The sequence below is a fragment of the Syngnathus floridae genome, chromosome 8 (genome assembly GCF_059516105.1).
Source record: "Syngnathus floridae isolate MCC-2025c chromosome 8, RoL_Sflo_1.0, whole genome shotgun sequence".
NCBI lineage: Eukaryota > Metazoa > Chordata > Actinopteri > Syngnathiformes > Syngnathidae > Syngnathus > Syngnathus floridae.
This window is the reverse complement of record NC_142420.1, coordinates 8,394,075-8,415,633: the sequence shown is the minus strand read 5'-3', so window position 1 is coordinate 8,415,633 and position 21,559 is coordinate 8,394,075. Positions and strand designations below refer to the sequence as shown.

At 41.3% G+C, this 21,559-nt stretch overlaps 2 protein-coding genes and 1 long non-coding RNA gene across 8 annotated transcripts in view; 1 reads left to right on the top strand and 2 right to left on the bottom strand.

Annotated features, from left to right (window-relative positions):
* The window catches only part of LOC148394359 (alsin-like), a 45,744-nt gene that overhangs the window by 21,021 nt on the left and 3,164 nt on the right, over positions 1–21,559 (top strand). The window contains exons 1-34 of one of the 4 annotated variants that reach the window (XM_088383572.1): positions 9,847–10,052; positions 10,437–10,557; positions 11,116–11,276; positions 11,375–11,599; positions 11,723–11,913; positions 12,090–12,122; positions 12,210–12,383; positions 12,464–12,552; positions 12,631–12,866; positions 12,963–13,035; positions 13,637–13,785; positions 14,521–14,659; positions 14,796–14,892; positions 14,980–15,057; positions 15,383–15,610; positions 15,922–16,093; positions 16,180–16,375; positions 16,458–16,523; positions 16,949–17,108; positions 17,226–17,357; positions 17,711–17,839; positions 17,993–18,016; positions 18,621–18,691; positions 18,818–18,884; positions 19,015–19,193; positions 19,300–19,365; positions 19,435–19,533; positions 19,610–19,774; positions 19,910–20,021; positions 20,096–20,173; positions 20,295–20,431; positions 20,703–20,855; positions 20,938–21,052; positions 21,127–21,284. In XM_088383572.1, coding sequence (XP_088239698.1) covers positions 10,523–10,557; positions 11,116–11,276; positions 11,375–11,599; positions 11,723–11,913; positions 12,090–12,122; positions 12,210–12,383; positions 12,464–12,552; positions 12,631–12,866; positions 12,963–13,035; positions 13,637–13,785; positions 14,521–14,659; positions 14,796–14,892; positions 14,980–15,057; positions 15,383–15,610; positions 15,922–16,093; positions 16,180–16,375; positions 16,458–16,523; positions 16,949–17,108; positions 17,226–17,357; positions 17,711–17,839; positions 17,993–18,016; positions 18,621–18,691; positions 18,818–18,884; positions 19,015–19,193; positions 19,300–19,365; positions 19,435–19,533; positions 19,610–19,774; positions 19,910–20,021; positions 20,096–20,173; positions 20,295–20,431; positions 20,703–20,855; positions 20,938–21,052; positions 21,127–21,284 — 4,187 coding nt within the window. In that variant the 5' untranslated portion in view covers positions 9,847–10,052; positions 10,437–10,522. Of the gene's footprint in view, positions 1–9,846; positions 10,053–10,436; positions 10,558–11,115; positions 11,277–11,374; positions 11,600–11,722; positions 11,914–12,089; positions 12,123–12,209; positions 12,384–12,463; positions 12,553–12,630; positions 12,867–12,962; positions 13,036–13,636; positions 13,786–14,520; positions 14,660–14,795; positions 14,893–14,979; positions 15,058–15,382; positions 15,611–15,921; positions 16,094–16,179; positions 16,376–16,457; positions 16,524–16,948; positions 17,109–17,225; positions 17,358–17,710; positions 17,840–17,992; positions 18,017–18,620; positions 18,692–18,817; positions 18,885–19,014; positions 19,194–19,299; positions 19,366–19,434; positions 19,534–19,609; positions 19,775–19,909; positions 20,022–20,095; positions 20,174–20,294; positions 20,432–20,699; positions 20,856–20,937; positions 21,053–21,126; positions 21,285–21,559 lie in introns of those variants that run through there. The other 3 variants (XM_088383570.1, XM_088383571.1, XM_088383573.1) reach the window with 3 other exon arrangements.
* Positions 901–3,232, bottom strand: LOC148394361 (frizzled-1-like). 2 transcript variants are annotated; one of them, XM_088383585.1, is made up of 2 exons: positions 3,134–3,232; positions 901–1,616 (listed from the first exon to the last, which is right to left on the bottom strand). In XM_088383585.1, exons 1-2 carry the CDS (start codon positions 3,139–3,141, stop codon positions 1,205–1,207), a joined length of 420 nt encoding a protein of 139 aa, XP_088239711.1. In that variant the 5' UTR covers positions 3,142–3,232; the 3' UTR covers positions 901–1,204. The 2 variants fall into 2 exon arrangements, with proteins under 2 accessions (XP_088239711.1, XP_088239712.1); XM_088383586.1 differs by lacking the exon at positions 3,134–3,232 and adding an exon at positions 2,901–2,978.
* LOC148394360 (uncharacterized) lies at positions 9,579–14,032 on the bottom strand. Of its 2 annotated transcripts, none has more exons than XR_015859985.1 (4): positions 13,768–14,032; positions 13,628–13,673; positions 11,336–11,929; positions 9,579–11,266 (listed from the first exon to the last, which is right to left on the bottom strand). It is a non-coding gene; the product is annotated as an uncharacterized LOC148394360 (long non-coding RNA). The 2 variants fall into 2 exon arrangements; XR_015859984.1 differs by having other exon boundaries at positions 9,580–11,263; positions 13,768–14,031.

Here is a 21,559-nt window from a genome sequence, read left to right as displayed (position 1 = left end):
CTGCGGCGTCTCAGCCAATCGCGGCACTTGTTTTCCTACAGGACTCGTCGCTGATTGGCCGTTTACTCCCCGTTGGAGAATAATATGCTTCAGTAATTAAATTACACCAGAGATTTTACTGAAATATTCACAATTGCGACTCCTGCCAACTTCTCAACAGTGGCAGATATTAAAGGAAAAGTTTCCATCTATCTATCTATCTATCTATCTATCTATCTATCTATCTATCTATCTATCTATCTATCTATCTATCTATCTATCTATCTATCTATCTATCTATCTATCTATCTATCTATCTATCTATCTATCTATCTATCTATCTATCTATCTATCTATCTATCTATCTATCTATCTATCTATCTATCTATCTATCTATCTATCTATCTATCCGTCTAATTTACCTATCTACCTAATGTTTTTAGGCCCCAGGCAACTGTGGTTAAGTGTTTCAAATGTCTAAAGTTTTAAGCAAGCAACCATTATCCCAACAGGCCGCTGCAAGACCTCCAGCAACAATCAATGTGGGAACAAACACTAACACTGGGTCAAATTTACAACACAATCGATTCGCGCACACACTGGCCACAAAGTGAGGGTGGTGGTGTAGGCGGTTCTTGTTGGCCTCACTGCATTTGGGTTTCTTGCCTGACTGGGATGAAAGGATGTGGGGGAAGGTTGGCCTGGGGGGAGGGGACAGGAAAGGAAGAAGAGAGGAGGTCGGGAGGCAGGGGGAGTAAAGAGTGGGAGATCTAGTTGGAGTGACGCTTAGCCCCCCCAAAAAAGTCAGAGGAGTTCCTTGCTGTCAGCGAGCCTCCAAACAAGTCAAACTTGTAAAGAAATCGGCCAAAAGGTCAATTTGGATTGAGGACAATAGACAACACTGCCACATTTTGCAAAAAAAAAGCTTTAATTGTGTTGGTTTTCAAACATGGATATTTTTAACATAAATGACACTGTGTGTCCACATTGACAGCTGTGAAGTGAATAAAAAGGAGAAAAATGTCAAAGTGATTATTGTAACTGGAGATAAAGATAGTGTTCTCGAAATAATATTGCCAATAATAGAAACTTAACATAACCAGAAGCTAAAAATGTCTCCCAAAAAAAAGACCAAAGCAAATCAAGATGCTGTCTTCAATTTCAATTCACCCCCCTCCCTTTTTAATGATGATGTAGAAGAGTCTGAAGCAAGCTGTCCTGCCTGCTAAAAATGGCCCACGCACAATCCACCCACAGGGAACTTCTCACAGCGGATCTTCTCCGGCCACTCAAAGCCCATCGCAGTTATATTGGCTTCGCATCCTCGGTGTGCCTGCTCACACAGGGGCCGGCACGGGGGTAAGGCTTCGTCCAAAACGGTGCACACAGGAATATACACGCTGCACAGGAAGAACTTGAGACCCTCCGAGCACCGGGCCTTCAACAAGGGGTCGAAGCGGCGCAGGTCCGCAGCCGCGTCAGCTTGGTCACTATGGCCTAGGAGGTTCGGCATGATGGTCATGTTGTAGGCAAGACCGGAGCACAGCGGGGTGGAGATGGGCTGGCAAACTTCGTATGAGACGGAAAGCCTGCACAGCACAAGCACGAAGCCTGCGATCAGCCACGGTGCACCCATACTTGTTGATGAGGAGAAAAGGAAAAAAATATGTCAAAGCAGAAACAAAAGTCTGTAGGTCCAAGTTACGTACAGCCACAGTGGTGTTTTCAGATCTTTCTACAAAAGTGTCCTCACTCTTCAAGCAGCCCACTCTCTTTTTCTGCCAAGAGGGTGGGGATAATAACAGCCACTTTTTCACAACAACAATTTAGCCAAACCTTTTCTATCTTCAGGTGGAGAAAGTGCTCTCGCTCTATACTTAAGGGAAAAAAAAAAAAAAAATATATATATATATATATATATATATATATATATATATATATATATATATATATATATAATTTTTTCATATATTATATTTTATTTATTACTTCCCACTACTGAATGGTGTCTAAAAGTGAATATTTTATTTGTGCATTGAAAAATGGCTGATAAAAAAACCAAATATATAAACTAAGAGTATGTATTGTGTACATATTTTGTCTATGTTTGTCATACATCTGGTTAGGAAGTGCATGGTCCGGATCGTTGCTTTGAAACAATGAAATTGTCTCATGATTTGCCGACACAAGACTTCCGCCATATGTCAGCTTTGCTGATAAACTACATTGATGGGTGTGTTAAATTAATTCAGCATGCAGGCCACTTGTCATTACTTGGGTCAAATGTCTGTAAACAGAGCCATGGAGTAATTAAAGACATCGGCCACTTAAGCTATTGATTAGGAATGTTAGCACACTGTGATTTCCCTTGAGAGTCTTTCCGACCGCCTCAGTACAATAAAGCCGTGGATGAAGCGCAAGTATTAAATGGCAGACTTGCTTCCCATCCATCCATTCATCCATCCATCCATCCATCCATCATTAATTTTTTTCTCTCAGTGTCTGTTCACTTAGTGGTTTTTCCACGATTGATATGAAGGCGAATGTTCTCGCGCAAGCCCACAAAGCCCTTTCGACTACAAACCAACACGTCACCATTCCTAATCAGTAAATATCATTTTATCTAAAGCATTTATTTATCTGTGGCTGTGTTGGAAGAACTTTCCATCTGTTAAAATGGGTCACAGTCTTCAAATAATACAATGAAGACGATTCAATTTAAAAAGTTGGAGTGAGTCCGATCAGATTTCGAGGTTCAACGTCCGTGCGTAGTGGAAAGGTATTCTGTTGTTTAGCTCTTAGTCACGGCGTAACATAAAACATAACCACCTGCACTTTCAAAACCGGTTAAGATGGCTGTAAAAACATTCCTGACATTCTTCAAGAAAAAGAAAGAAAATAAATGTCTGACAGGTGGCCACCTCTTCATACCGGAGACAAGCGAGCAGATTTGTCACAAATTCACGTTCTTTAACGTGTCTATAAAGGAAGCCGTGTGACATGTACAGTTCGGAATCCAACCCAAATTTTCTGTAAATTTTCTCGAGTTTGAGTGACGGTTCTGCAGCGCTCAGTCAGCGTCGAAATTCTCAATGAAGTGTTATCGGGCACGAGACGTATTTCCAAGTAGGCCAAATAAAATATGCCTCCCAACCTCAGCATGTAGTTGCCATGTCAGGTCAACTGTCTACACTCGGAGTTGTGTAACGACCGCTGTTTGCTTGTGTATGTCTGTGGCTCCGTGGCGGTGTGTGCAGTGGTCGGGCAGATGGAGGTGGTCCAACAGGTTTCCAGACAGCCTGCCGGCCTTTGGACCACGGCCTGTTGTGGCTGGATATTTACTGGAGACCAATTGAAATAAACAAAAGAAGGAAGAAGGATTCGTTTGGGTCATTGGTGGCATGGTTTCATAATAGTCAGGCACATGTGCGCCAGACCAAGTATTTGAGCAGCTACAGTATCTCTATTCTGTGGAATTTACGGCCTTGAAGTGGGGAAAACACAAGGTTTCTACTTTTGCTAATTCAATTTGTAGACAGATCTTCGGGCATGTGGGCCGGCTGCATTTTTCTGACCAACATGCTTGAGAGGATTTACCTAGACAGTTTAATCTGTAGCTTTCACTCATGTCATGTGATTAGAGGTCAAATTTATCCTGATTTGAATTTTATTTGCAGAACCAAAGGGCAACACAGTCAAGTTTGTGGTTAATACAAACAGTAGACTGACCTTGTTGTCTGACTACGTCACAAAGGGGGTGAGATAGTGACAGTCAAACGCACATGCACTTCATTTTTATCATGAGAGCTTAATAAAGTCAAACTGTATCTTATCAGAAGCTGCACTTGGTTTTCTAAAGAGGGGATGGATCACTTTTGAGATCTGGGGGCCACTTTTAACTTTTTTTTAAACAGGCCAATGGGCCATTCATAAATGAGGAAAACCCCAAATAAATACTAAAATTTGTCTAAAATAAAACAAGTTTATTTAGGTAATTAGATGAGCTATATTTTAAATTGTATTATTTGTAATTCTTTAATTGGATTAATTCAAAATGTTAAACATACATGAAAACTCTATATGATCTTAACCTCATAATAAACGATAAATCTTGTTAAAGTGCGAGTATAACAAAGCCACTTCAGTTCCTTTTTCCCATAGCTATCTAATAATCACTTTGCTGGATCTCAAAAAATATTCTTGATATTTCCAAAACCACATTTGAGTATACTCACTATACCCACTACAGATTTTTTTCAAAGTCCTGGTTGATTATAATTAGCATAACATACTGGTGGTATTAGCAAAAGGGTGAAATAGTATTCTGCAATCACTTGAACAAGGCTAAGGAAAATCAAGCAAGGAACCAGGAGAGAGAAAGCGAGTGAGGAATGCAGGCAGCTGGTTAATGTCTGTCAGTGCAACACAGAGAGCCCACAGTGCTGGACTACCCCCCCTCCCTCCCCCCTCCCTTCCTCTCTCGCACACAAACACATGCACAGTACTGAAAGAAGTATTTATTTGGGCCAGCAGAGTGTGCGTTCCGCAGCGAGAGGCTCATTAGCCTCTTAAAAAGAATGACTAATACTCCACTAGTACCCTTCTCTCTTTCTGATCTGTCTATCATCGGCATCCATCCATTATTTCTCAACGCTTATCAAAAACTGGGTCACGATTGCAATAAACCGAGATGGGGGGAAAAAGAGGGAGTGTTCTCCAGCGTCCACTGCGGAACCACCCCAGCACGTAATTCTATCAGCATTTTTTTTTTTTTTGGACTCCATACCAGAACATTTAAGCATTCAGAAGGTGTAATCAGATGCTGGAACCACCTCAGCTGATTCCTCCAAGGAATTCCAACCCTCATTCCATGTAAGATCTGAATATCCCCGTGAGGAGCAATGTGCGGAATGATAGTAATGATAAAGGATTTTTGGAGAATCCTAACTTTGGACTTGCTGAACAGGATCATAGTTGCACCAGAGCTGAGCGTTCCTCTCTATGCAACCAATATTTAAGTGTGAGCTGAAGAGGTCTTAAGCAACTTTTGCCACTCATCAAATGTGTAGGTGTACAAGTGTGTGTTTGTGTAACAGGGTTGGTCGTCTAAGTGTTGCTTCCACAGTGAACACCAAGTGTTCAGCACTTCCTCCCCATAAGGCTTGTTTTGGCTCCACATGTGTTTTGACTTTGGAGTTACAAGAGGAGTAGGCGAGGTTTAACAAACCATGCACATAAGTCAAAAGGGTAGACAAGACAATTGGTTAGTTGCACGTGATGCGGCTTTTTCCATTTCTTCTGTCCATCTTTTTTGACGTGACGTTTGTTTTGGGTGGGTGGGTGGTGAGAACAGGGAGGAGTTGACAATTTTCACCACTTGAGGCCAATTCATCAGGAAGTCAAAGCCCCGGTTGTAGAGGAAGGTGACAAATCCCAGCACCGTGACAGCTGGTTTAAGATTTAAGACAGTTTTAGGATTGTTTGTTTTGGTTTCATTTGGAGTCTGTAGTCACCACTGCATTCTGTAAAATTGCTTTTGAGACTACGGCACCTCGAAGGAGCCAAATTATCAATTTTCACTTTATTCGCCCATAAATGATCATTTGACATTTTTGCACCGATTTCATATAACACCAAAGAAAAGAAAAAATTAAATATGTTACTACCGATTCGTTGACTTACTTTTTAAACATTGAATATTAAAGCCAACTGACGTTCAGACGGAGCAGTGTTGCGAAAACGATTTATATTTGTAGCTGAGTTATCTTTACTCATCGGTGTGTTCCGAATAGAAATAGTTCAGTGACAAGTCATTGTTAAGAGTTCACTCCATCTTGACTCACATGACAAATACGCCCAAAAATGCAATAAAACGTCCATTTGAAAAAAATTACATCAAAGTTGATTCTGGCCTTGACTCAATTATGACTCCACTCAAAAGATAGCAGCATGATCATTCTTTATTTATTTAACCCCCCCCCCCCCACACACACACACACACACACACAGTCTTGGAGGTCATGTGCTAAGTGACACAAAGTTATGAAGAAGGTTATGTTGCAATAGTTGTCCCTCAGAGATCTTTGAGTTTAATATCATTTCAAATTTATTGTCAATTTTTGTGTATTTGATCATGGAAGATTTTGAAATGAAGAAGTGCGGGGGAAGGGAACGCTGAAGAATAGGAGTGGAGGGCCGAAGAAAAGGGAGCGTGGAGAAGGAAGAGGATTAGGCGGGGGTGCGTCGGGGGGAGGCCTCCTGCGGTTTGGAGGTCACACGCACAGCTGTGGCCGTCACCTTTCACTGTGAGGGACTCACACACACACACAAACTACAGTGATCAGCACCCTCGGTGGGAGGTTGACCGTAGCCAGATGGCCGTCGCTCTCTTTTTATGGCGTTTTTTTTTTTTTTCAAGCCACACCTCTTTCCAAGAACACTCAACACATTTCAAAACAGCCATGTTACATCATGGTGTGAATGAGCCAATCAATCAGTAAATCTAAATGAATGATGTATTAGTAAAATACACGTAAAAAGATGTCACTTTGGTGTCGACTTAGAACCACAAGATTGAGAACACGTGCTGCCTGCACTCAACCATCCATGCTAGTATGTTGCTATCAGTTGGGTCCATCCATGTATGTTTTTTTTTTTTTTTTTTAATTCAGGCCCATGACATGTGTTTTGAATATTGTCAAATGGCATGCCTGCACACGTGCTCAGCCTCCATAGCCAGATTGGATCTTTATCTCTCGCCCTTACTGTCTCCAAAAAAAAAAAAAAAGCCTCATTTTCCATTCTGGGGGTATTAAGCTAATGCTAATCTAAGAAAGATTGATAAAAAAAGAAATATTTTCAAATAATGCATGGTTTCACAAATGTATATATTATTTCATATGCAAGTGTTTATATAGATTCCAATTAATTTTAATCCTGCAAAGTAAAATGAAAGGATTATATTATGTATATTGCATACGCAATCATTATTCATCAGCTGTTTTAATTTTACACACATCCTTTTTTCTTTGATTTGGATCTTAGTTCATTTTGGGGGAGACCTATAGCCAAATATGTCTTCAAACCCACAAAGCTGCTGAGATTCAAACCCAGAACCTCATGACTGTGAGAACGGATATGCTAACCACTAGGCCACCACCGTGTTACCAGATGGTAAAATGAGCTAGTTTATTTGCGATACTCTTTTTTGATATAAATGAAAGTCTTGGACAAAAATAAGAGATTGCGGTTCAAGATAATATTGGCATAATCCATTCTGTATAAAGCATACATCTGGAGTGGGTTTTTGTTTTGCCCTCTCCTCACGCTATTATGGGTGATCAAACCACACTCTTAGATCCGTCGTTCTGTGGCCTGGCTTCATGTCAGCATGGTTTTCCCCTCTGAACACAAATACACACATGTGTACACACAAATACATGCACACCCCCACCACACACACCCATACACGTGCGTGCGTGCGCATGTCTCGTAAACCTTGCGTTATTTCCAGCAGCACTTTGACTTTAGGAGGGTTTTGAAGACACACTAGCTGCTTAAATCATTCCGTGTGTGTGTGTGCATGTATGTATGTGTGTGATTGATTGTTATTTTATAAAAGTATATTGTGATAATGTTTTATAATGAAACTATTTAAATATATTGTGCATAATTATGAGGTTTTTTGTCCTGAATACTAGCCATGAAAATTGAGCCCTCAGGGTTCAATTATCACAGGCATGTGCATTCGGGCGTAAATAGTGGCACATCTTGATTTTCTTGCAGGTGCAATGCTCCTTTGGCGTGTTTTGGAATTTGGCAAACCGCGCTCCGGCATGCTGGATGTTACAATGAATGGAATGTATTTTCTCATACACGCCCTGACGCACCTGATGATTTGGCGGCGGAAATTGGCAAAATTTTACACTGGCTTAAAGCAGGTCTAAGTTGCGGCGCATGGGATAGTTTTGATAGAGATGCAGGCAAAATGACTCTGACCCGTGTCAATCTCATGCATAGACGCTAATGAGTCAGTTTATGTTTCTGATTTCATTTTAAAGTGAATGAGCGGAGCCACTTGCATTGGCTGGAAAGCAAGTTAGCTGTGTTCACCCCCACAATGGCGCAGACGCCCATTTCTAACTGCGTGTGTATGTATATGAAAGTAGCACACTTCATCCATATGTACAGTTTGACCACACCTGCATTGGGCATGAAAACTGAGCCCTACATACAAGCTTCTTTTGAGCTTTTGATCAATTTCCACCTGGACGCCACAGCTCAGTGTACCATATCGTATTGTGTTAGTTACACACATTGAATTTTTTACAAAAAAAGTATCCTGTGGGTTTTGGCTTTGACTTCAACAGTGTGCGGTAAAAAAAAAAAAAGAGAGAGAGGGAGAGAGAAGGGGGAGCCTGAGCATAACTCATGAATCATGGCTGCTGCTGCTGCTAACTTCTGTGGTCCAAATTGTTCCTATTTGGCTTTCTTAAGAAGCTAAGCCAATATTGTAGCTCTGGTCTGTTGTTTCCGTATGTTTATTATAGTGGTTATAGTTACAGGAATGACACCTCATTATACTGAGAGCTGTTTATAATCCTATAGTTGACTTCTTTAGCCCACATGAGATATGCATATGATGTTGAAACTGCAGTGCAAACGTCAACACTTATTATAAATTTACAGTATTGTTAAATTAATCAAAACCCACACACGACTTCTACATTTATTGTAGAACATAAATAGTTTCCGCACAACATTTGCTATGCACGTTTCATGTTTGTGCGGATGGAAGAGGAACATTTGTTCTCTGTTTTATCAGACTTTTTTTTTGTTACTTTAAGTGCGGGAGATGAATTGTAGACTGTGGGGTTACGTATCTCCCCCATCCCCAATGCCATCTGCGCTGATGATTCATACCCAGACAATCACATGTAGACCCATCAAGGCCTTAGGGCACCCCACCAGGCCCCGCCTCTCAAAGGCGCATCTACTACATTCTTGCAGCTATTAATTAAGTACAGTATTTTTCCTAATTATTTTTATATTTTTGTGTTCATATAGGTTTATATCACAATGTAATATGTGTTTTAATGATTACATCTCTTTACAACATGTATTTAAAAACGTTATTTTTATTTGATCTATCTATATCACATATTTTTCGCCTGTTGTGGGAAGGTCTGAACCATATACCCTCTTTAATTTACTGTAAATCTGGAACAATATGAAGAGAAGATTAACAAAAATATTAAACTACCTACCGGTGCAACTGTTTTGTTAATTCCTGAATGCACTAATAGGTCAGAAAAATTATGTTTGACACGTCAGACTGAAGAAGGAGACTGCAAACAGCAAAGTATCATTAAGCCTACATAGCACCTGTGTTGAAAAAAGAAAAAAGGGAAACAAAGGATGACTGAACAAGTGACAGGAAAGTGCAACACCTGAGACGAGGGAGTGGATGAAAGCCTGCTCTCCCAGACTGTCAGCTCTGAGCGAGCTTCCACTTCCTCATGGTGCCAAAAAGCTCATCATTGCAACTGCATTTCCCACGCATTTTTGCTCATTTGCACAATTTCAATCTCTGAGTCTTTTGAGTGAATCAACTTTATTGGATGACCAGTACAAAAATAATGTAAGCTATAATTAAAATTAATCTACATAAAAAAAATCATATAATACTAAGTTTTCACACTCTAAAACAATGTCCTTAAAGCTCTCTATGGATTCTTCTGACCACAAAAAGAATAAAAATATATCCTGGAGTACAAAAGGTTGTCCACCACTGAGTCAACCTGCAATTTAAACAGAGCTGACAAATTCGCGAATCAGTAAAGTTTGTCCCCAGCGGGTTGCCATGGTGAGCCTGTTGCTGCCGACAACAACATTGCCAAACTCAGCTGTCATAACTTCTGCCTTCGACTGCGCTGCACTGATTGATTTTTGACCAATTACCTCTCCACGTCGTCTTTTACAACCACATCCACCATTCCACGCGTGCAGCTACGGGGTGTTTTCTTCTTACTCCAAACCGCAGCTACCTTATTACGAGTTAACTTTGATAGTCGGTAAGTTTGTACCAAAGAGTTAGCTTAGCTTCAAAATTTCTAGCAGTCTGCTCGCAAAATGTCGACTAAGAAAACAAAACTTTAGGCTTGGTCTGTAACACTTAGACCAGTTAGCCTAGTTTGGTAGATGTCAGTTTATATTCAAGCAATCAGTTTGTGAGTGAATTAATTATTATAATCCTGCGTGTCAAAGTGAGCAATGCACAGTATTTGCACCAACATGCAGCAACTTGATGCATGTAGGTAATAGTCCGAACATGTCAGTAATGGTAGTAGGTATTTTACATTAAACCATGCAAATTATGACAATTTGGTGCAATCTGGTAATTTAAATGCTCTTATGTATGGAATGATTTTTTTTATTAATGTGTGCTGTATACATAGAGCCACCCACTGGCATGACATGATGCTGTCAAGACATAACAGAAGATTCCCACTGAAAACAAAATACATTGCACTTTGTGGAATGGATGATTGCTGAAGGGATGGAGAGCGAAGAGCAAAGGTACCTCTACACAGTATGTTATGTACACTCAATGGGTATGCGGGTTGAGAATTTTACATGGTAGTAATGTCGATGTACGCACAGCTGGAGACTTTTTTAATTTATTTTTTTTATCAGGCTCCAGTCCTGTGCAAAGATTTTTGAATGAATGTGCAAATTCTTTCTGTGTTTACACAGGAAAGATAATGCTGGTATTTTCAGACGTTTGCATTTTTCTTGCTAAACACTGTTTTGTAAACATGCGGTCAAAATAACACACCTTTGGTCCATTTTTTTTTTTTTAAACAGCCCCCAAGTGATTTTCATCCATAACGTTTGGTCTTCTCTTAAAAATGACTTGACTTGACTATTGGGTGTTACATAAAAGCCAAAGAAAAAGTTATCCAGAGTTAATTGTTTGTTTGTTTCTGTTGTTCATTATGACGTCTGGTTGTTGATGCTCATTCATTTGCGAAGCAATTTTGGCCTAATTCAATTAGAATCACAACAGCTTGCTTTTGGTGTCAAGGCCACAGCGGTTGCTCATGCGCATCATATTAATTCTAATTACATTTGTAGCCTTGCAGGAGAGCGGGCCAGTGCACCTCCAAAACATGGCCTGCTCCACATTTGGCAGTCGGGAGGACCCAGTGAGCCACTTAGCCCAGAAAGAGTGCTTCTATCGCAGTGTGTTCTGCAGGTGGCCCTGGGGGAACATCACGGACTCCTGCTGGCACAAGGTAAGAAATTGCTTTCCAATAAACTCTTGTATGAAATGGAATCATCTTTAAAAAAATACTTTTGGGGTGAAGTCAACTTATTGTGTTTACTCCTCCAGGTGGTCTTGTGTATTCTTTTGGAGAGCTGCTGTGGAGGGGGCTCAGTGTTCCCCCGTCATCTCCATTGTTGGAGGTTTCCCTCCAAGGCACGACCGTGGTCCATGTGGCTTGTGGTGGTTTTCATTGCGGAGCCTTGAGCGAGCAGGGTGGCGTGTTCATGTGGGGGGAGAACACTGCAGGACAGTGTGGACCAACTGAGGGGGATTTAGACTCAAACGTGACTGGTTAGTCATTACCTCATTTTCCTTATTCTTAGAGTCGTTTCCTTGAAAACATAAATTATCTATGCTGGAATTGTCTCAAACAGCATTTTTGAGGCTTTGTGTTTGACTTGTTGTGTTTGTTAGTTGCAGAACCATACCCGCTGGCTGTGGTGGACTGCGAAGTGGTTCCTCCTGTGATGGTTCGAATTATGGATCTCGCTTGCGGACGGGAGCACAGTCTGGCATTGTCGGCCCAGAATGAGCTGTGGGCCTGGGGCAGCGGGTGTCAGCTGGGTCTTGTCACAAGCAACTTCCCCGTGTGGAAACCCCAAAAGGTCACATGATGCAACACTAAATTGTAGACCAAAGTAGGATTTTAGCTGCTAATGATTACAGCTGATGTGTCTTCCAAAAGTACTGTACAATACTTTGATTTTGAAGAGAAACTTTATTGTTATTATATATGATAAACGATGACTTCATTGCTGATTTTATTTTGTTTTTGGTCTAGGTGGAACACTTGGCAGGCAGGCATGTGATTCAGGTATCGTCTCTTTTCCCCCATAACGTCATCCCAACGTTAAAAATAAATGTTTTCCATTTCAAGCATTATACTTGTCATCTTAAACAGGTGGCTTGTGGGGCCTACCACAGCTTGGCTCTGGTCCGTTGTTTACATCTGCAAAACCCCAACACTCCGAAACCACCAGAGAGACGGCCATCAAAGAGGGATGAGCTTTTTGCTGCCGAAGATGCGCACTACTGTCCACTTGGGGTGGAGCTAACGGAAAACATGAGAGCAGAGGTTGAAACTCCTCAAGCAGGTTCTCCAAAAATCTGATGCTTGGAAGGCGTATTGAGTCTTTTGTGCTTTCCAATTTTTAGACTTCAGTCAGAAAGCACTCCAGACAAAGGCTCCATCCAGCTGGCATCGGCCGTGAATCTCAAGCTGATCTGTCTCCATACTCCAAAGAGTAAAATATTACAAAATGTTGCATTTCTCTTTCTTTCTATGGCTCCTTTTTCATTTTTCATTTTATTCTGTCTCTGAGGAATGTTCCTCTGGCCGGTACTGAGGCTGAGCCTGATGAACACGCTGACCCTCTAACCCAGACGGACAGCTGCACTACATCGTACCCGCTGCCAGCCTTGACAGATAAAAAGAAAGCTGCTTTGCCTAATGAGCTAGTGCTTCACAACCTCCTCCAGAAACTCTCTGGTCACTCATTAGAGAGGCAACAGAGCAGAAGGCTTGGAGATGCAGACTCACTAAGCAGTCACACCTCAGGTGGGTGGATAAGATGCTATAGAATATTGTATGAGTGATCTTTTTCTTGTTTGTTCTAGCTCACCTTCCCTCCTTGCTGTCTTTTTTTGTGTCCAGATGATAGCTATGCTTCCTCAACTCCCTCTAATGATCTGCTCCACACAAGTTGCGAAAATGACTTGATATTTAGGTAAGTCATGGAAACAAAAACTCATTGTCCCATAAAATTCTCACTAATTATCTCTAAATTTGAAGAGATGTATGAATATTATCTTTAAAAGCTTTTTAAAAAAAACAACTGAAAACACTACAAAGGCATTTTTGTAGCATGCCTTTGTCAAAATGGGCCATATTATACAGTTTTTTTTTTTTTTCACTCCCCAAAAATGGGCTACGTGCAGAGTCCACAGAGTCCTTTGTGTGTGTGTGTGGGTGGGGGGGGTAAGATAACATGCGCCAACGTTTTTGGCAGGAGCTGGACTTCTGACCGCAGACATTAACATTTTTTCCCAAGTGAAATTGGTTGGACTTCAGTCTCCCAGCTTAAAGATCCAAGTAAAAACAAATCAGCAAATTGTTTTTGATCACACTATTTGTTTACTTTTTTGTGCTAACTCTCATTGTTGCCATCAATGTCAAGAATTAATATTGTTGTTCCAACTTAAATTAGTGTAATAGTTACATTGTGTGTGTTTTAATACAGTGTATATTTTTAAACATGAACTCTGTGTAGTTTGCTCATAACATTTAGTGACTCATTCATATTTCAAATATTTTCTCACCCATTGCAGCAATGAGGTAGTGCGGTCCTCCTCTCTCGAAGGTCCCCTGTGGAAGAAAAAAGTCATGCTGGAGCACAAAAGCTCTAGTCTTACCGACATTAACCAGAAGGGCAAAACGGCTAACAGGAGATTCTCCTTACCTGGAACACCCACTCATGGTAGGTTACAGTAAGAGCTAAAGTTGTCGAAATTTTTTAGTTATATGTGGACAGAATATAAATTTAGTTCTTCGGTCTTTGTTTCCATTTATTTCCTCTTGCTGTGGCTCCTTGTAGTTTTTACAAGTTTGCATTTTGCTGCAACGTGAAGCATCAGCTGTTTTAGAGTAATGTCCCTTCATGCCTACTGGCCGCAAATTGACCGCTCAGTAGCCTCTGCATGGTCATGTGACTTAGCTTAGACACCAAGGTGAGCAGTTCAAACATCTGGAGTGAGTCCAAAGTGTAGCTGCTGACCTGAAATGGACCTTGGAAAAAACTGCATGGATTGTGCCATTTAGCTGGCATGAGAAGATGTGTTTTGGTAGAATTTTGACTCCCTTTCTAGCTCTTAGGTGCTGCAGCTATAAGCAATCAAATATTTTTAGAATCAATTATTCTGTAATTATCCCCAGTCTTCAGATAAAAAAAAATATTTTGCATCATTAAATAACATGTGCTTGTGAGGTGCAGCTGTCATTGTTGTCCAAATTTAAATTTAAAAATGTAGACATTATTAAGTAACATAAGTTTGTAGTAACACTAGTTCATGTAGGAAAAAAAAGATGACTGTGAAGTTTTGAAGATTTTGCTTTGATTTTTTTTTTGCACAAGCTTTATGAAAATTATTAAACCGATCATTTCAGCCATAATAGCTTCTATTTTCCATTGGCCCACATGCTTTCCCCCCTATAGCAACCCAAAGGCAAAAACAACGTTGTGGAAGCAAGCCGTCCTCTTTTTCAGAAGATAGCTTTCCGTCTTTGGAAACGGAGGTGTGGAGCTGGGGCAGAGGGTCCGAGGGGCAACTGGGCCATGGAGATCAACTGGCCAGGTCTTAGAGAGATCCCATTCAAAAATGTGTTGAACACATTTCCTTTAATAAATTAGCGACTCTCTCTGAGACGTAATCATTTGTGTACCCATGTGTGTGTGTGTGTGTGTGTGTGTGTGTGTGTGTGTGTTCCTAGACTCCAGCCTCTTTGTATTAAGTGTTTGACAGGTGAGGAAGTGATCAAAGTGGCCGCAGGATCACACCATTCGCTGGCTCTCACCGCTCAGTGCCAGGTAACTGTCACACTCAGAGGCTTAACTAATGCTTTCTCGTGACCCCTTCTAACCTTAGCTTTCATAATTTTATTTTTTGTATTGCAGGTCTACTCATGGGGCAGCAACATGTGCGGACAACTCGGTCATGTCAACAGTCCTGTTACGGTTCCAAAGCAGACTAAGGTAGAAACAATATTTTTAATTAAGTCATGTTTTAAATAATGTTTAGATGCTCTTCTATTGCTATATATTTTTCTTGTCATTTATTAAACCATTTTTCAGGATTCACTATTGTCCTGTTTTTCTACCTTGTTTATCAAATCAATTAATAATAATAATTATGAATAAATTATGCTTATGGTTGCAGTTCAAATAAATTTATTAGAGGACATGTCATTGTATTGTCATAGAATTTTTTTTCTAAGGCATCAGCAAAAAAATCTATAATGGGGCCTGACGTGAGAGAAATAATAAATCTGCACTTTTTGTCCCTGGGTGGCCTCTGTAGCTGTCCGATGGTCTCAGGGCTTGGGATGTGTCGGCGGGCCAGAGCCACTCCCTCCTCTTGGCTGACGCAGACGGCGTCCAACCCGTGCTGTTGTACTGCGGCCAGCAACAAGAGCCGAGGTCGAAGCCGAGTGAGACATCCTGCCGTAGGTCCAGGTCGTGCCAGCGGTCACCAAACAGGGCTGAAAGTTACTCAGTCAGACCCACCTTGATGACTTTTTGCATGGAGGTGTGTGGCCCCCAGTTATATGTGTTGACCTTCCATGTGTGGTTGTTGGCAGGAATGTGGACTTTCCTGGCAGTTTTTGGTTGTTCACCTGTGGGAGATGAATTATGAATTAGGCTTTTTGAAAGCACATTGGACTTAAATACAAGTGTACCAACTATTTTGTCCATATAGGGATTTAACAGCCTTGTTATTTTTCTTACTCAAAGTACAAATGAGCAGGGAAGTCAGCAAACTCAACCTCAGCGTGATTATTATTATTTTTTTCCTTTTTCTATTTTGTCATTGATGAGGTGAACATGTCTGTGTGCTAGATGGGTTACATCAGCAGCGTGTGCAGTGGTGGTCACAAGTGCGCGCTGCTAGCCAACCACAACATCTCGGGTCTTACCTTGGCCCTGTACGAATTGGCTTCTGTCGAGAGGAAGTTTTACTGCTGGTTGAGCAACGTCAGGAAACTGCTTCTGATGCCCATTTTCAACAAAGGTAACTCACACTTAAACATATAAAAAGTTGACCTTCAAATGATGATGCTGCCTGCTATATAAAAATGTGCCCGTGTTTCCGCGCAGAGAACGCACGTCCATCCCTCGGTGAGCCCTGCACTCGACTCTTCAACTCCCTTTATAAAACTTTCGTTGGCCTGAGCATCCTCGTCGGTCAACACGCAACGTCACTCACCCATTTCCTGCACAACGTGCTCCGCCGAGATGTCACGTCCCTTCTCCTGCTCACACACGTTCAGCATTTTCTTGACGTCTATACTGAGTAAGATTGAATTCTAGGTGCTAATTACATTGTGGAGTTTAATTGACTGTATACTGTACTTATATTTTCCGTTTCCGTGTAGGTATTGCAGCGCTGTGGGGGACTTCCAGGTCATGGGTGGATTTCACTTGCTCCATAAACTATGCCTGTAATTTTCTTGATTTGATTACAGTAGGGGTGTCAAACTCATTTCCGTCACGTTGCTACATACAAAGTGTTGCATTTAATATTTTTTTTAATAGTTTCAATAGCGGCTAGCAAATATGTAAGTATTCTATACATCTATACTATTCTATAATTTATGTTAAGTATGGATTTGTTAAAAAAAAATATATGATCGTCTTGTCAGTTAAAAGTCCCCTGCCAAAAGGAAATAAACAAACCTATTTTGCAAGTCGCAGCAAGTAACCACCACACTTACTTTAGGGGACCTGTGATGTGCTGGGCCGGATCTGCCCTTAGGCCTTGAGTTTTGGCACCTCTTGATTACAATATTTGTATTTTCCCCACAATACAAACTTGTCATAAGACACACTAAAAGATTCTCCGTGTCTATGTGTGTATGTTGTCCAGCGAGTGTTTAGGTTCTAAGCAGGCCAGACTTGCTCAACTCTCCGAACTGGACCAATCGGTAAGCAGCGATGACGATTTGGGTTCCTTGTTGTATCGGCCAATGCAGCAGCTCCAGCGGTACACTCGAGTCCTGCTCACATTGGAATCCTGCTATGACGAGGTGAGGCTGAAGTCCTCCATTTTGCTGTCACACACACAATGTAGACAAACGTCAAGTGTGTTCGTGATAAATATGAGGACAATCTGATCATTGTGATGCTTCTTTATTGTCCACCAGTTTACAACAGAGTATCAGTCCCTCCATCAGAGCGGTATGCAGTACGAACACCTCTTTGCGACTCTACTGAGAAAGAAGAAGGAGGCTGAAGTTACCTTCCTCTTCTGGAAGACTCACTCTGGGAAAAACACTGTGAGTGCAACCTGCCACTTGCTACAATTTGTCATTAAAAAAAAAAAAATTGAAGTACTTGGCACTATTGATAATTTCATATACAGTACTTAGTGATCTCATTTAGTTACTATAACGAGATAATGGTGATGAATTTTGATTGACGCTGTAAGAGAAAGCTTTATTAATTTGACATGTTAAATTAAAGGTGTCATATAATGTAAAGCCGGATTTAATCTCTTAAGTCTTAAAAGGGTGTGACTGTCAACATATGACAACCAGTTCTAGTGCACCCGTGTCACATGCCTGAAATGAAATTTAAATTATTATTGACGTTCATTCACACTCACAAAGTGACGTGTGGTGTCTTTCAGGAGGGTCTGCGTCTCCCGCAGCGTCGCGTGTTATGTGAAAGCAGCAACCGAACGCTGACCCTTCAAGGCGCCGGCCGCTTCTCCAACCACTGGTTCATACTCTTCAACGATGCGCTGGTTCACATACAGGTACGTATGGAAACAGTCAACACCCTGCGGACTGTATCCTAAAACTATACTTACCCAACCTGTTCTAACTTCAAGCGTAGTCCATCACAACATACATTTTTGAATGATGCTCTTTCCATCCGTTCGATTGTTTTTTTTTTTTCACCCACTCAGCGCGCCGCTCCTCCTAAGATCCTCGTAAGTATTGCGATAGCAGCTCATCAAGTTCTGTGCTACAGCGGCATGGGTGGGCTGGTCTGTGCGCAGTACTCACACTTTTCGAGCACTCACTGGATGTGGGTCATTCATCTTAAAACGGGACTGTATGAAATGTTCAATTAACTATTTATAAGATTTTCGGATTTGGTTGGTAACCAAACTGAGAGTTCATGTCTGTGGGTAAACCTGAATTCACATTTAACATTTCATACGTCCTGGATTGAGATTTATTTTGTGCATGGTGACCAGGTGACAAGCCTGGAGTGTTTATATTTGATGGTATCTAAATTTGTGGATCCTTTAGCACAAAGCCCGTTAAGCTCTTAAACTCACCTCTGCAGCGTGGCTGGCAAACTTTGTGTTTACTTTTAATATTTACTGCCGTAGACTTTCCCTGGTCTTGTGGATTCCTCCCTGTCTTTTTTTTTTTTTTTTTTAAATGATATGACCATCATATTTTGTGTACAATCCCTATCTTTTTTTTTCTCAGCATTCCAAAACTTCACATTGTCAATTATAAAATAGAGTGGAAATAAAACAAGTAAATGAGCAAATTCTTCATGAGAAATGTGTCTCTTTCCAGTTCTCCACTTATCGTGTGTACCCTGTGAACCTTTTGTGGGTAAAACCACTTCCTGAAAACAACAGCGGATGGTAAGTTTGGGTTACCCTACTATGTATGATTTTGTTGTCACGTTTTGTTGGATCCAGTATTTAGCTGAACAAAACGCAACAGCAGAGTAGAACATTTCTACCATGTTTTATTTCATGTGTCTCTAGCTATGCCATCAAAATGTCATGTCCAGAAGAGACCTTCATCTTGGTGGCCTCAACAGCACAAGAGAAGGTATGCATTTTTTTTTTTTTTTATGTCACACATAATGGAAGAAATATTGAATCCCGCATTCAGTTCGTCCTATGTCACTCAACATTTTTTTTTTCCTTTCGGGTGGGCTGTTTTTACACTCACCATGTAGAACAAGTGGCTGCATTTTCTCAATCAAGAGGTGGACCGGGTGCTGAGTGGTGGAGGTCAAGGTTCATCGCCAGGAATAACAGCAATGTCCCGCACGGCCTCCTATACATTCACGGGAGACGGACGGTTCAAGGACGCTCAGTATTCCGGCAGCTGGTTGGCTGGACGAGTTCATGGCAGGTCAGAGAATCCTGTCTGTGGTGGTTTGTATTTTTGAGACGCAGAGTGAACACAAAATGGATTTTCATTTTTTTTTGACAATTCTAACTAAATTGTACATTTACAGAGGAACAATGAGATGGCCGGATGGACGTACCTACACTGGGAACTTTACGAATGGACTGGAGGATGGGTCGGTACCATTGATAATGTTGATCTAATGTGAAACGGCTCACCAATAACTCGCCGCTTGTCCCTCCAGCTTTGGGGAGTGTATGATTCCTGATAAACTGCTAAATAAAGCCGGCTGCTATCAGGGACACTGGCGAGACGGCAAGATACACGGCTTTGGCGTGTACAGGTCCGTTTACGTCTTTGAAAAGTATATATGCGATTTTCCGTGACCATTCTTTTTGATTGATGTGGGACTTTTTTAGGTACGCCACCGGCGAGGTATACGAGGGCTGCTTCAATGACGGCCAGCGTCACGGCTACGGCATGCTGCGCTCAGGCAAGATGGACAAAACTTCTTCAGGAGTCTTCATCGGCCAGTGGGTCTGTGACAAGAGGACTGGATACGGCGTCTATGATGACATCACCAGGTCTGATTGATGCGCTTTTTATTCCCGGACGCAGCAAATGGATTTGAATACGCTTTCATCTTCTACCTATAAATTGCATTTGTTGATGTCAGCATTTGAGCAGCGACCTCATTCGCCTTACTTCAATTCTTCTAGGGGCGAGAAGTACATGGGAATGTGGCTGGACGATGAGAGGCACGGGAGCGCCGTGGTGGTGACGCAATACGGCGTGTACTACGAAGGCAACTTCAGAGAAAACAAGATGAGTGTGAGTGTTCCGTTGGACTCGCTTTAGTCTACCCAATGCATCATTTTGATGATGCAACACCGGTGTTCTCTTAGGGTCCCGGTTTGCTGGTATCAGACGACGACACGGCTTTTCATGGGGAGTTTTCCGAAGATTGGACGGCCAACGGGAAGGTAGAAGATATCGCTTTCCTTTGTCAAATGCTTGCAGTACTTTGGTGGGAATTTTGACAGACGCTTGTCAATTATTCCAGAGGTGTGACTGGAATTTAATCATATTCATTCTTTCTCTCAGGGTGTTTTGTTCCTTGCAAATGGTGACACACTAGAAGGCCACTTTAGTGGGGAGTGGAGCGCAGGCTTAAAAGTGGACGGAGTTTACACCAAATTAGCCGCTGATGACATTGAAGACAAGCACAGAAAGAAGTTTATGTGAGTGCTTTCGTGGGATTTTATTATATTCTGAGTAATTCAGTATCAGCTGGTCTCACTCATCGCAAGTCATGTTTCCTTAATGAAATGAATAGAAATGCCATTAATTTGTCCCATCCTCTCAAAAACGGACATTTTAAAAATAGCACTCTATAATGTTCTACTTTAAAAAAACAACAACATACATTTATGACAATTAATATGATGTAAAGAAATATATATAGATATATTTTTTAATCTTTAGTTTGTGTCTTGTGCCCATGTGTAGCAGGTTGGGCCAGTTTGTGGTGGCTGCAGATGAGAGGTGGTTGTGTGTTTTTGACGAATGCTGGCGGCGACTGGGCTGTGACACTGCCAGCAATGGAGAGAGGACAACAGCCTGGGAGAACATTGCCGTTTCCATTTCAAGCGCACGTCGACACAGGTTGATTCACAATACAAACACGCAGCTTCATATTTTATCTTACTTGAATTTTTCGTCATATTTTTTTGTTATCTGTGTGTAGCCCGGACCTCAGCAGGTCTCAGAGCAAAGTCTTGGAGTGTTTGGAGTGTATCCCTCACCACGCCGACGCGGTCACTTCCACAAGTTATGACAACATACGAAAATACCTCACCAAGGTGTTTCAATTGTGTCAACGTCGTGCCTGTCGTGTGATTCTGATTATTTTTAGAGCTTTTTATGTGCATTCTAGGCATGTGAAACCCCGTTCCACCCTCTGGGTTGGCTGGTGGAGACGCTGGTGACCGTCTACAGGATGACCTACCTGGGTGTGGAGTCAAACCACCGGCTGCTCAGAGAGGCTGTCAACGAGGTGCAAGCCTACGTCAAACACTTCTACTCCATTGTCAGGTATTTTAGGTTTATTCTACACCAATGGTTCACCAATTGTGATACGCGGGCGCCCTCTAGTGGTACATCATATAATAATTTAATGTTAGTGTCTTTACTTCTTTTAATCCAGGACAGTATATTTTATTATAATTGTTGTATCCAACGGTGAAGTACAATACACTGACATGTATTTTTTTTTTTTTTTTTTTTTTTTTACAATTGTTTGTTACGTTTATGTCTACATTTGGGTTTAATCTACATGTATTTAGATATTCAGTTTATTTTCCGGGACG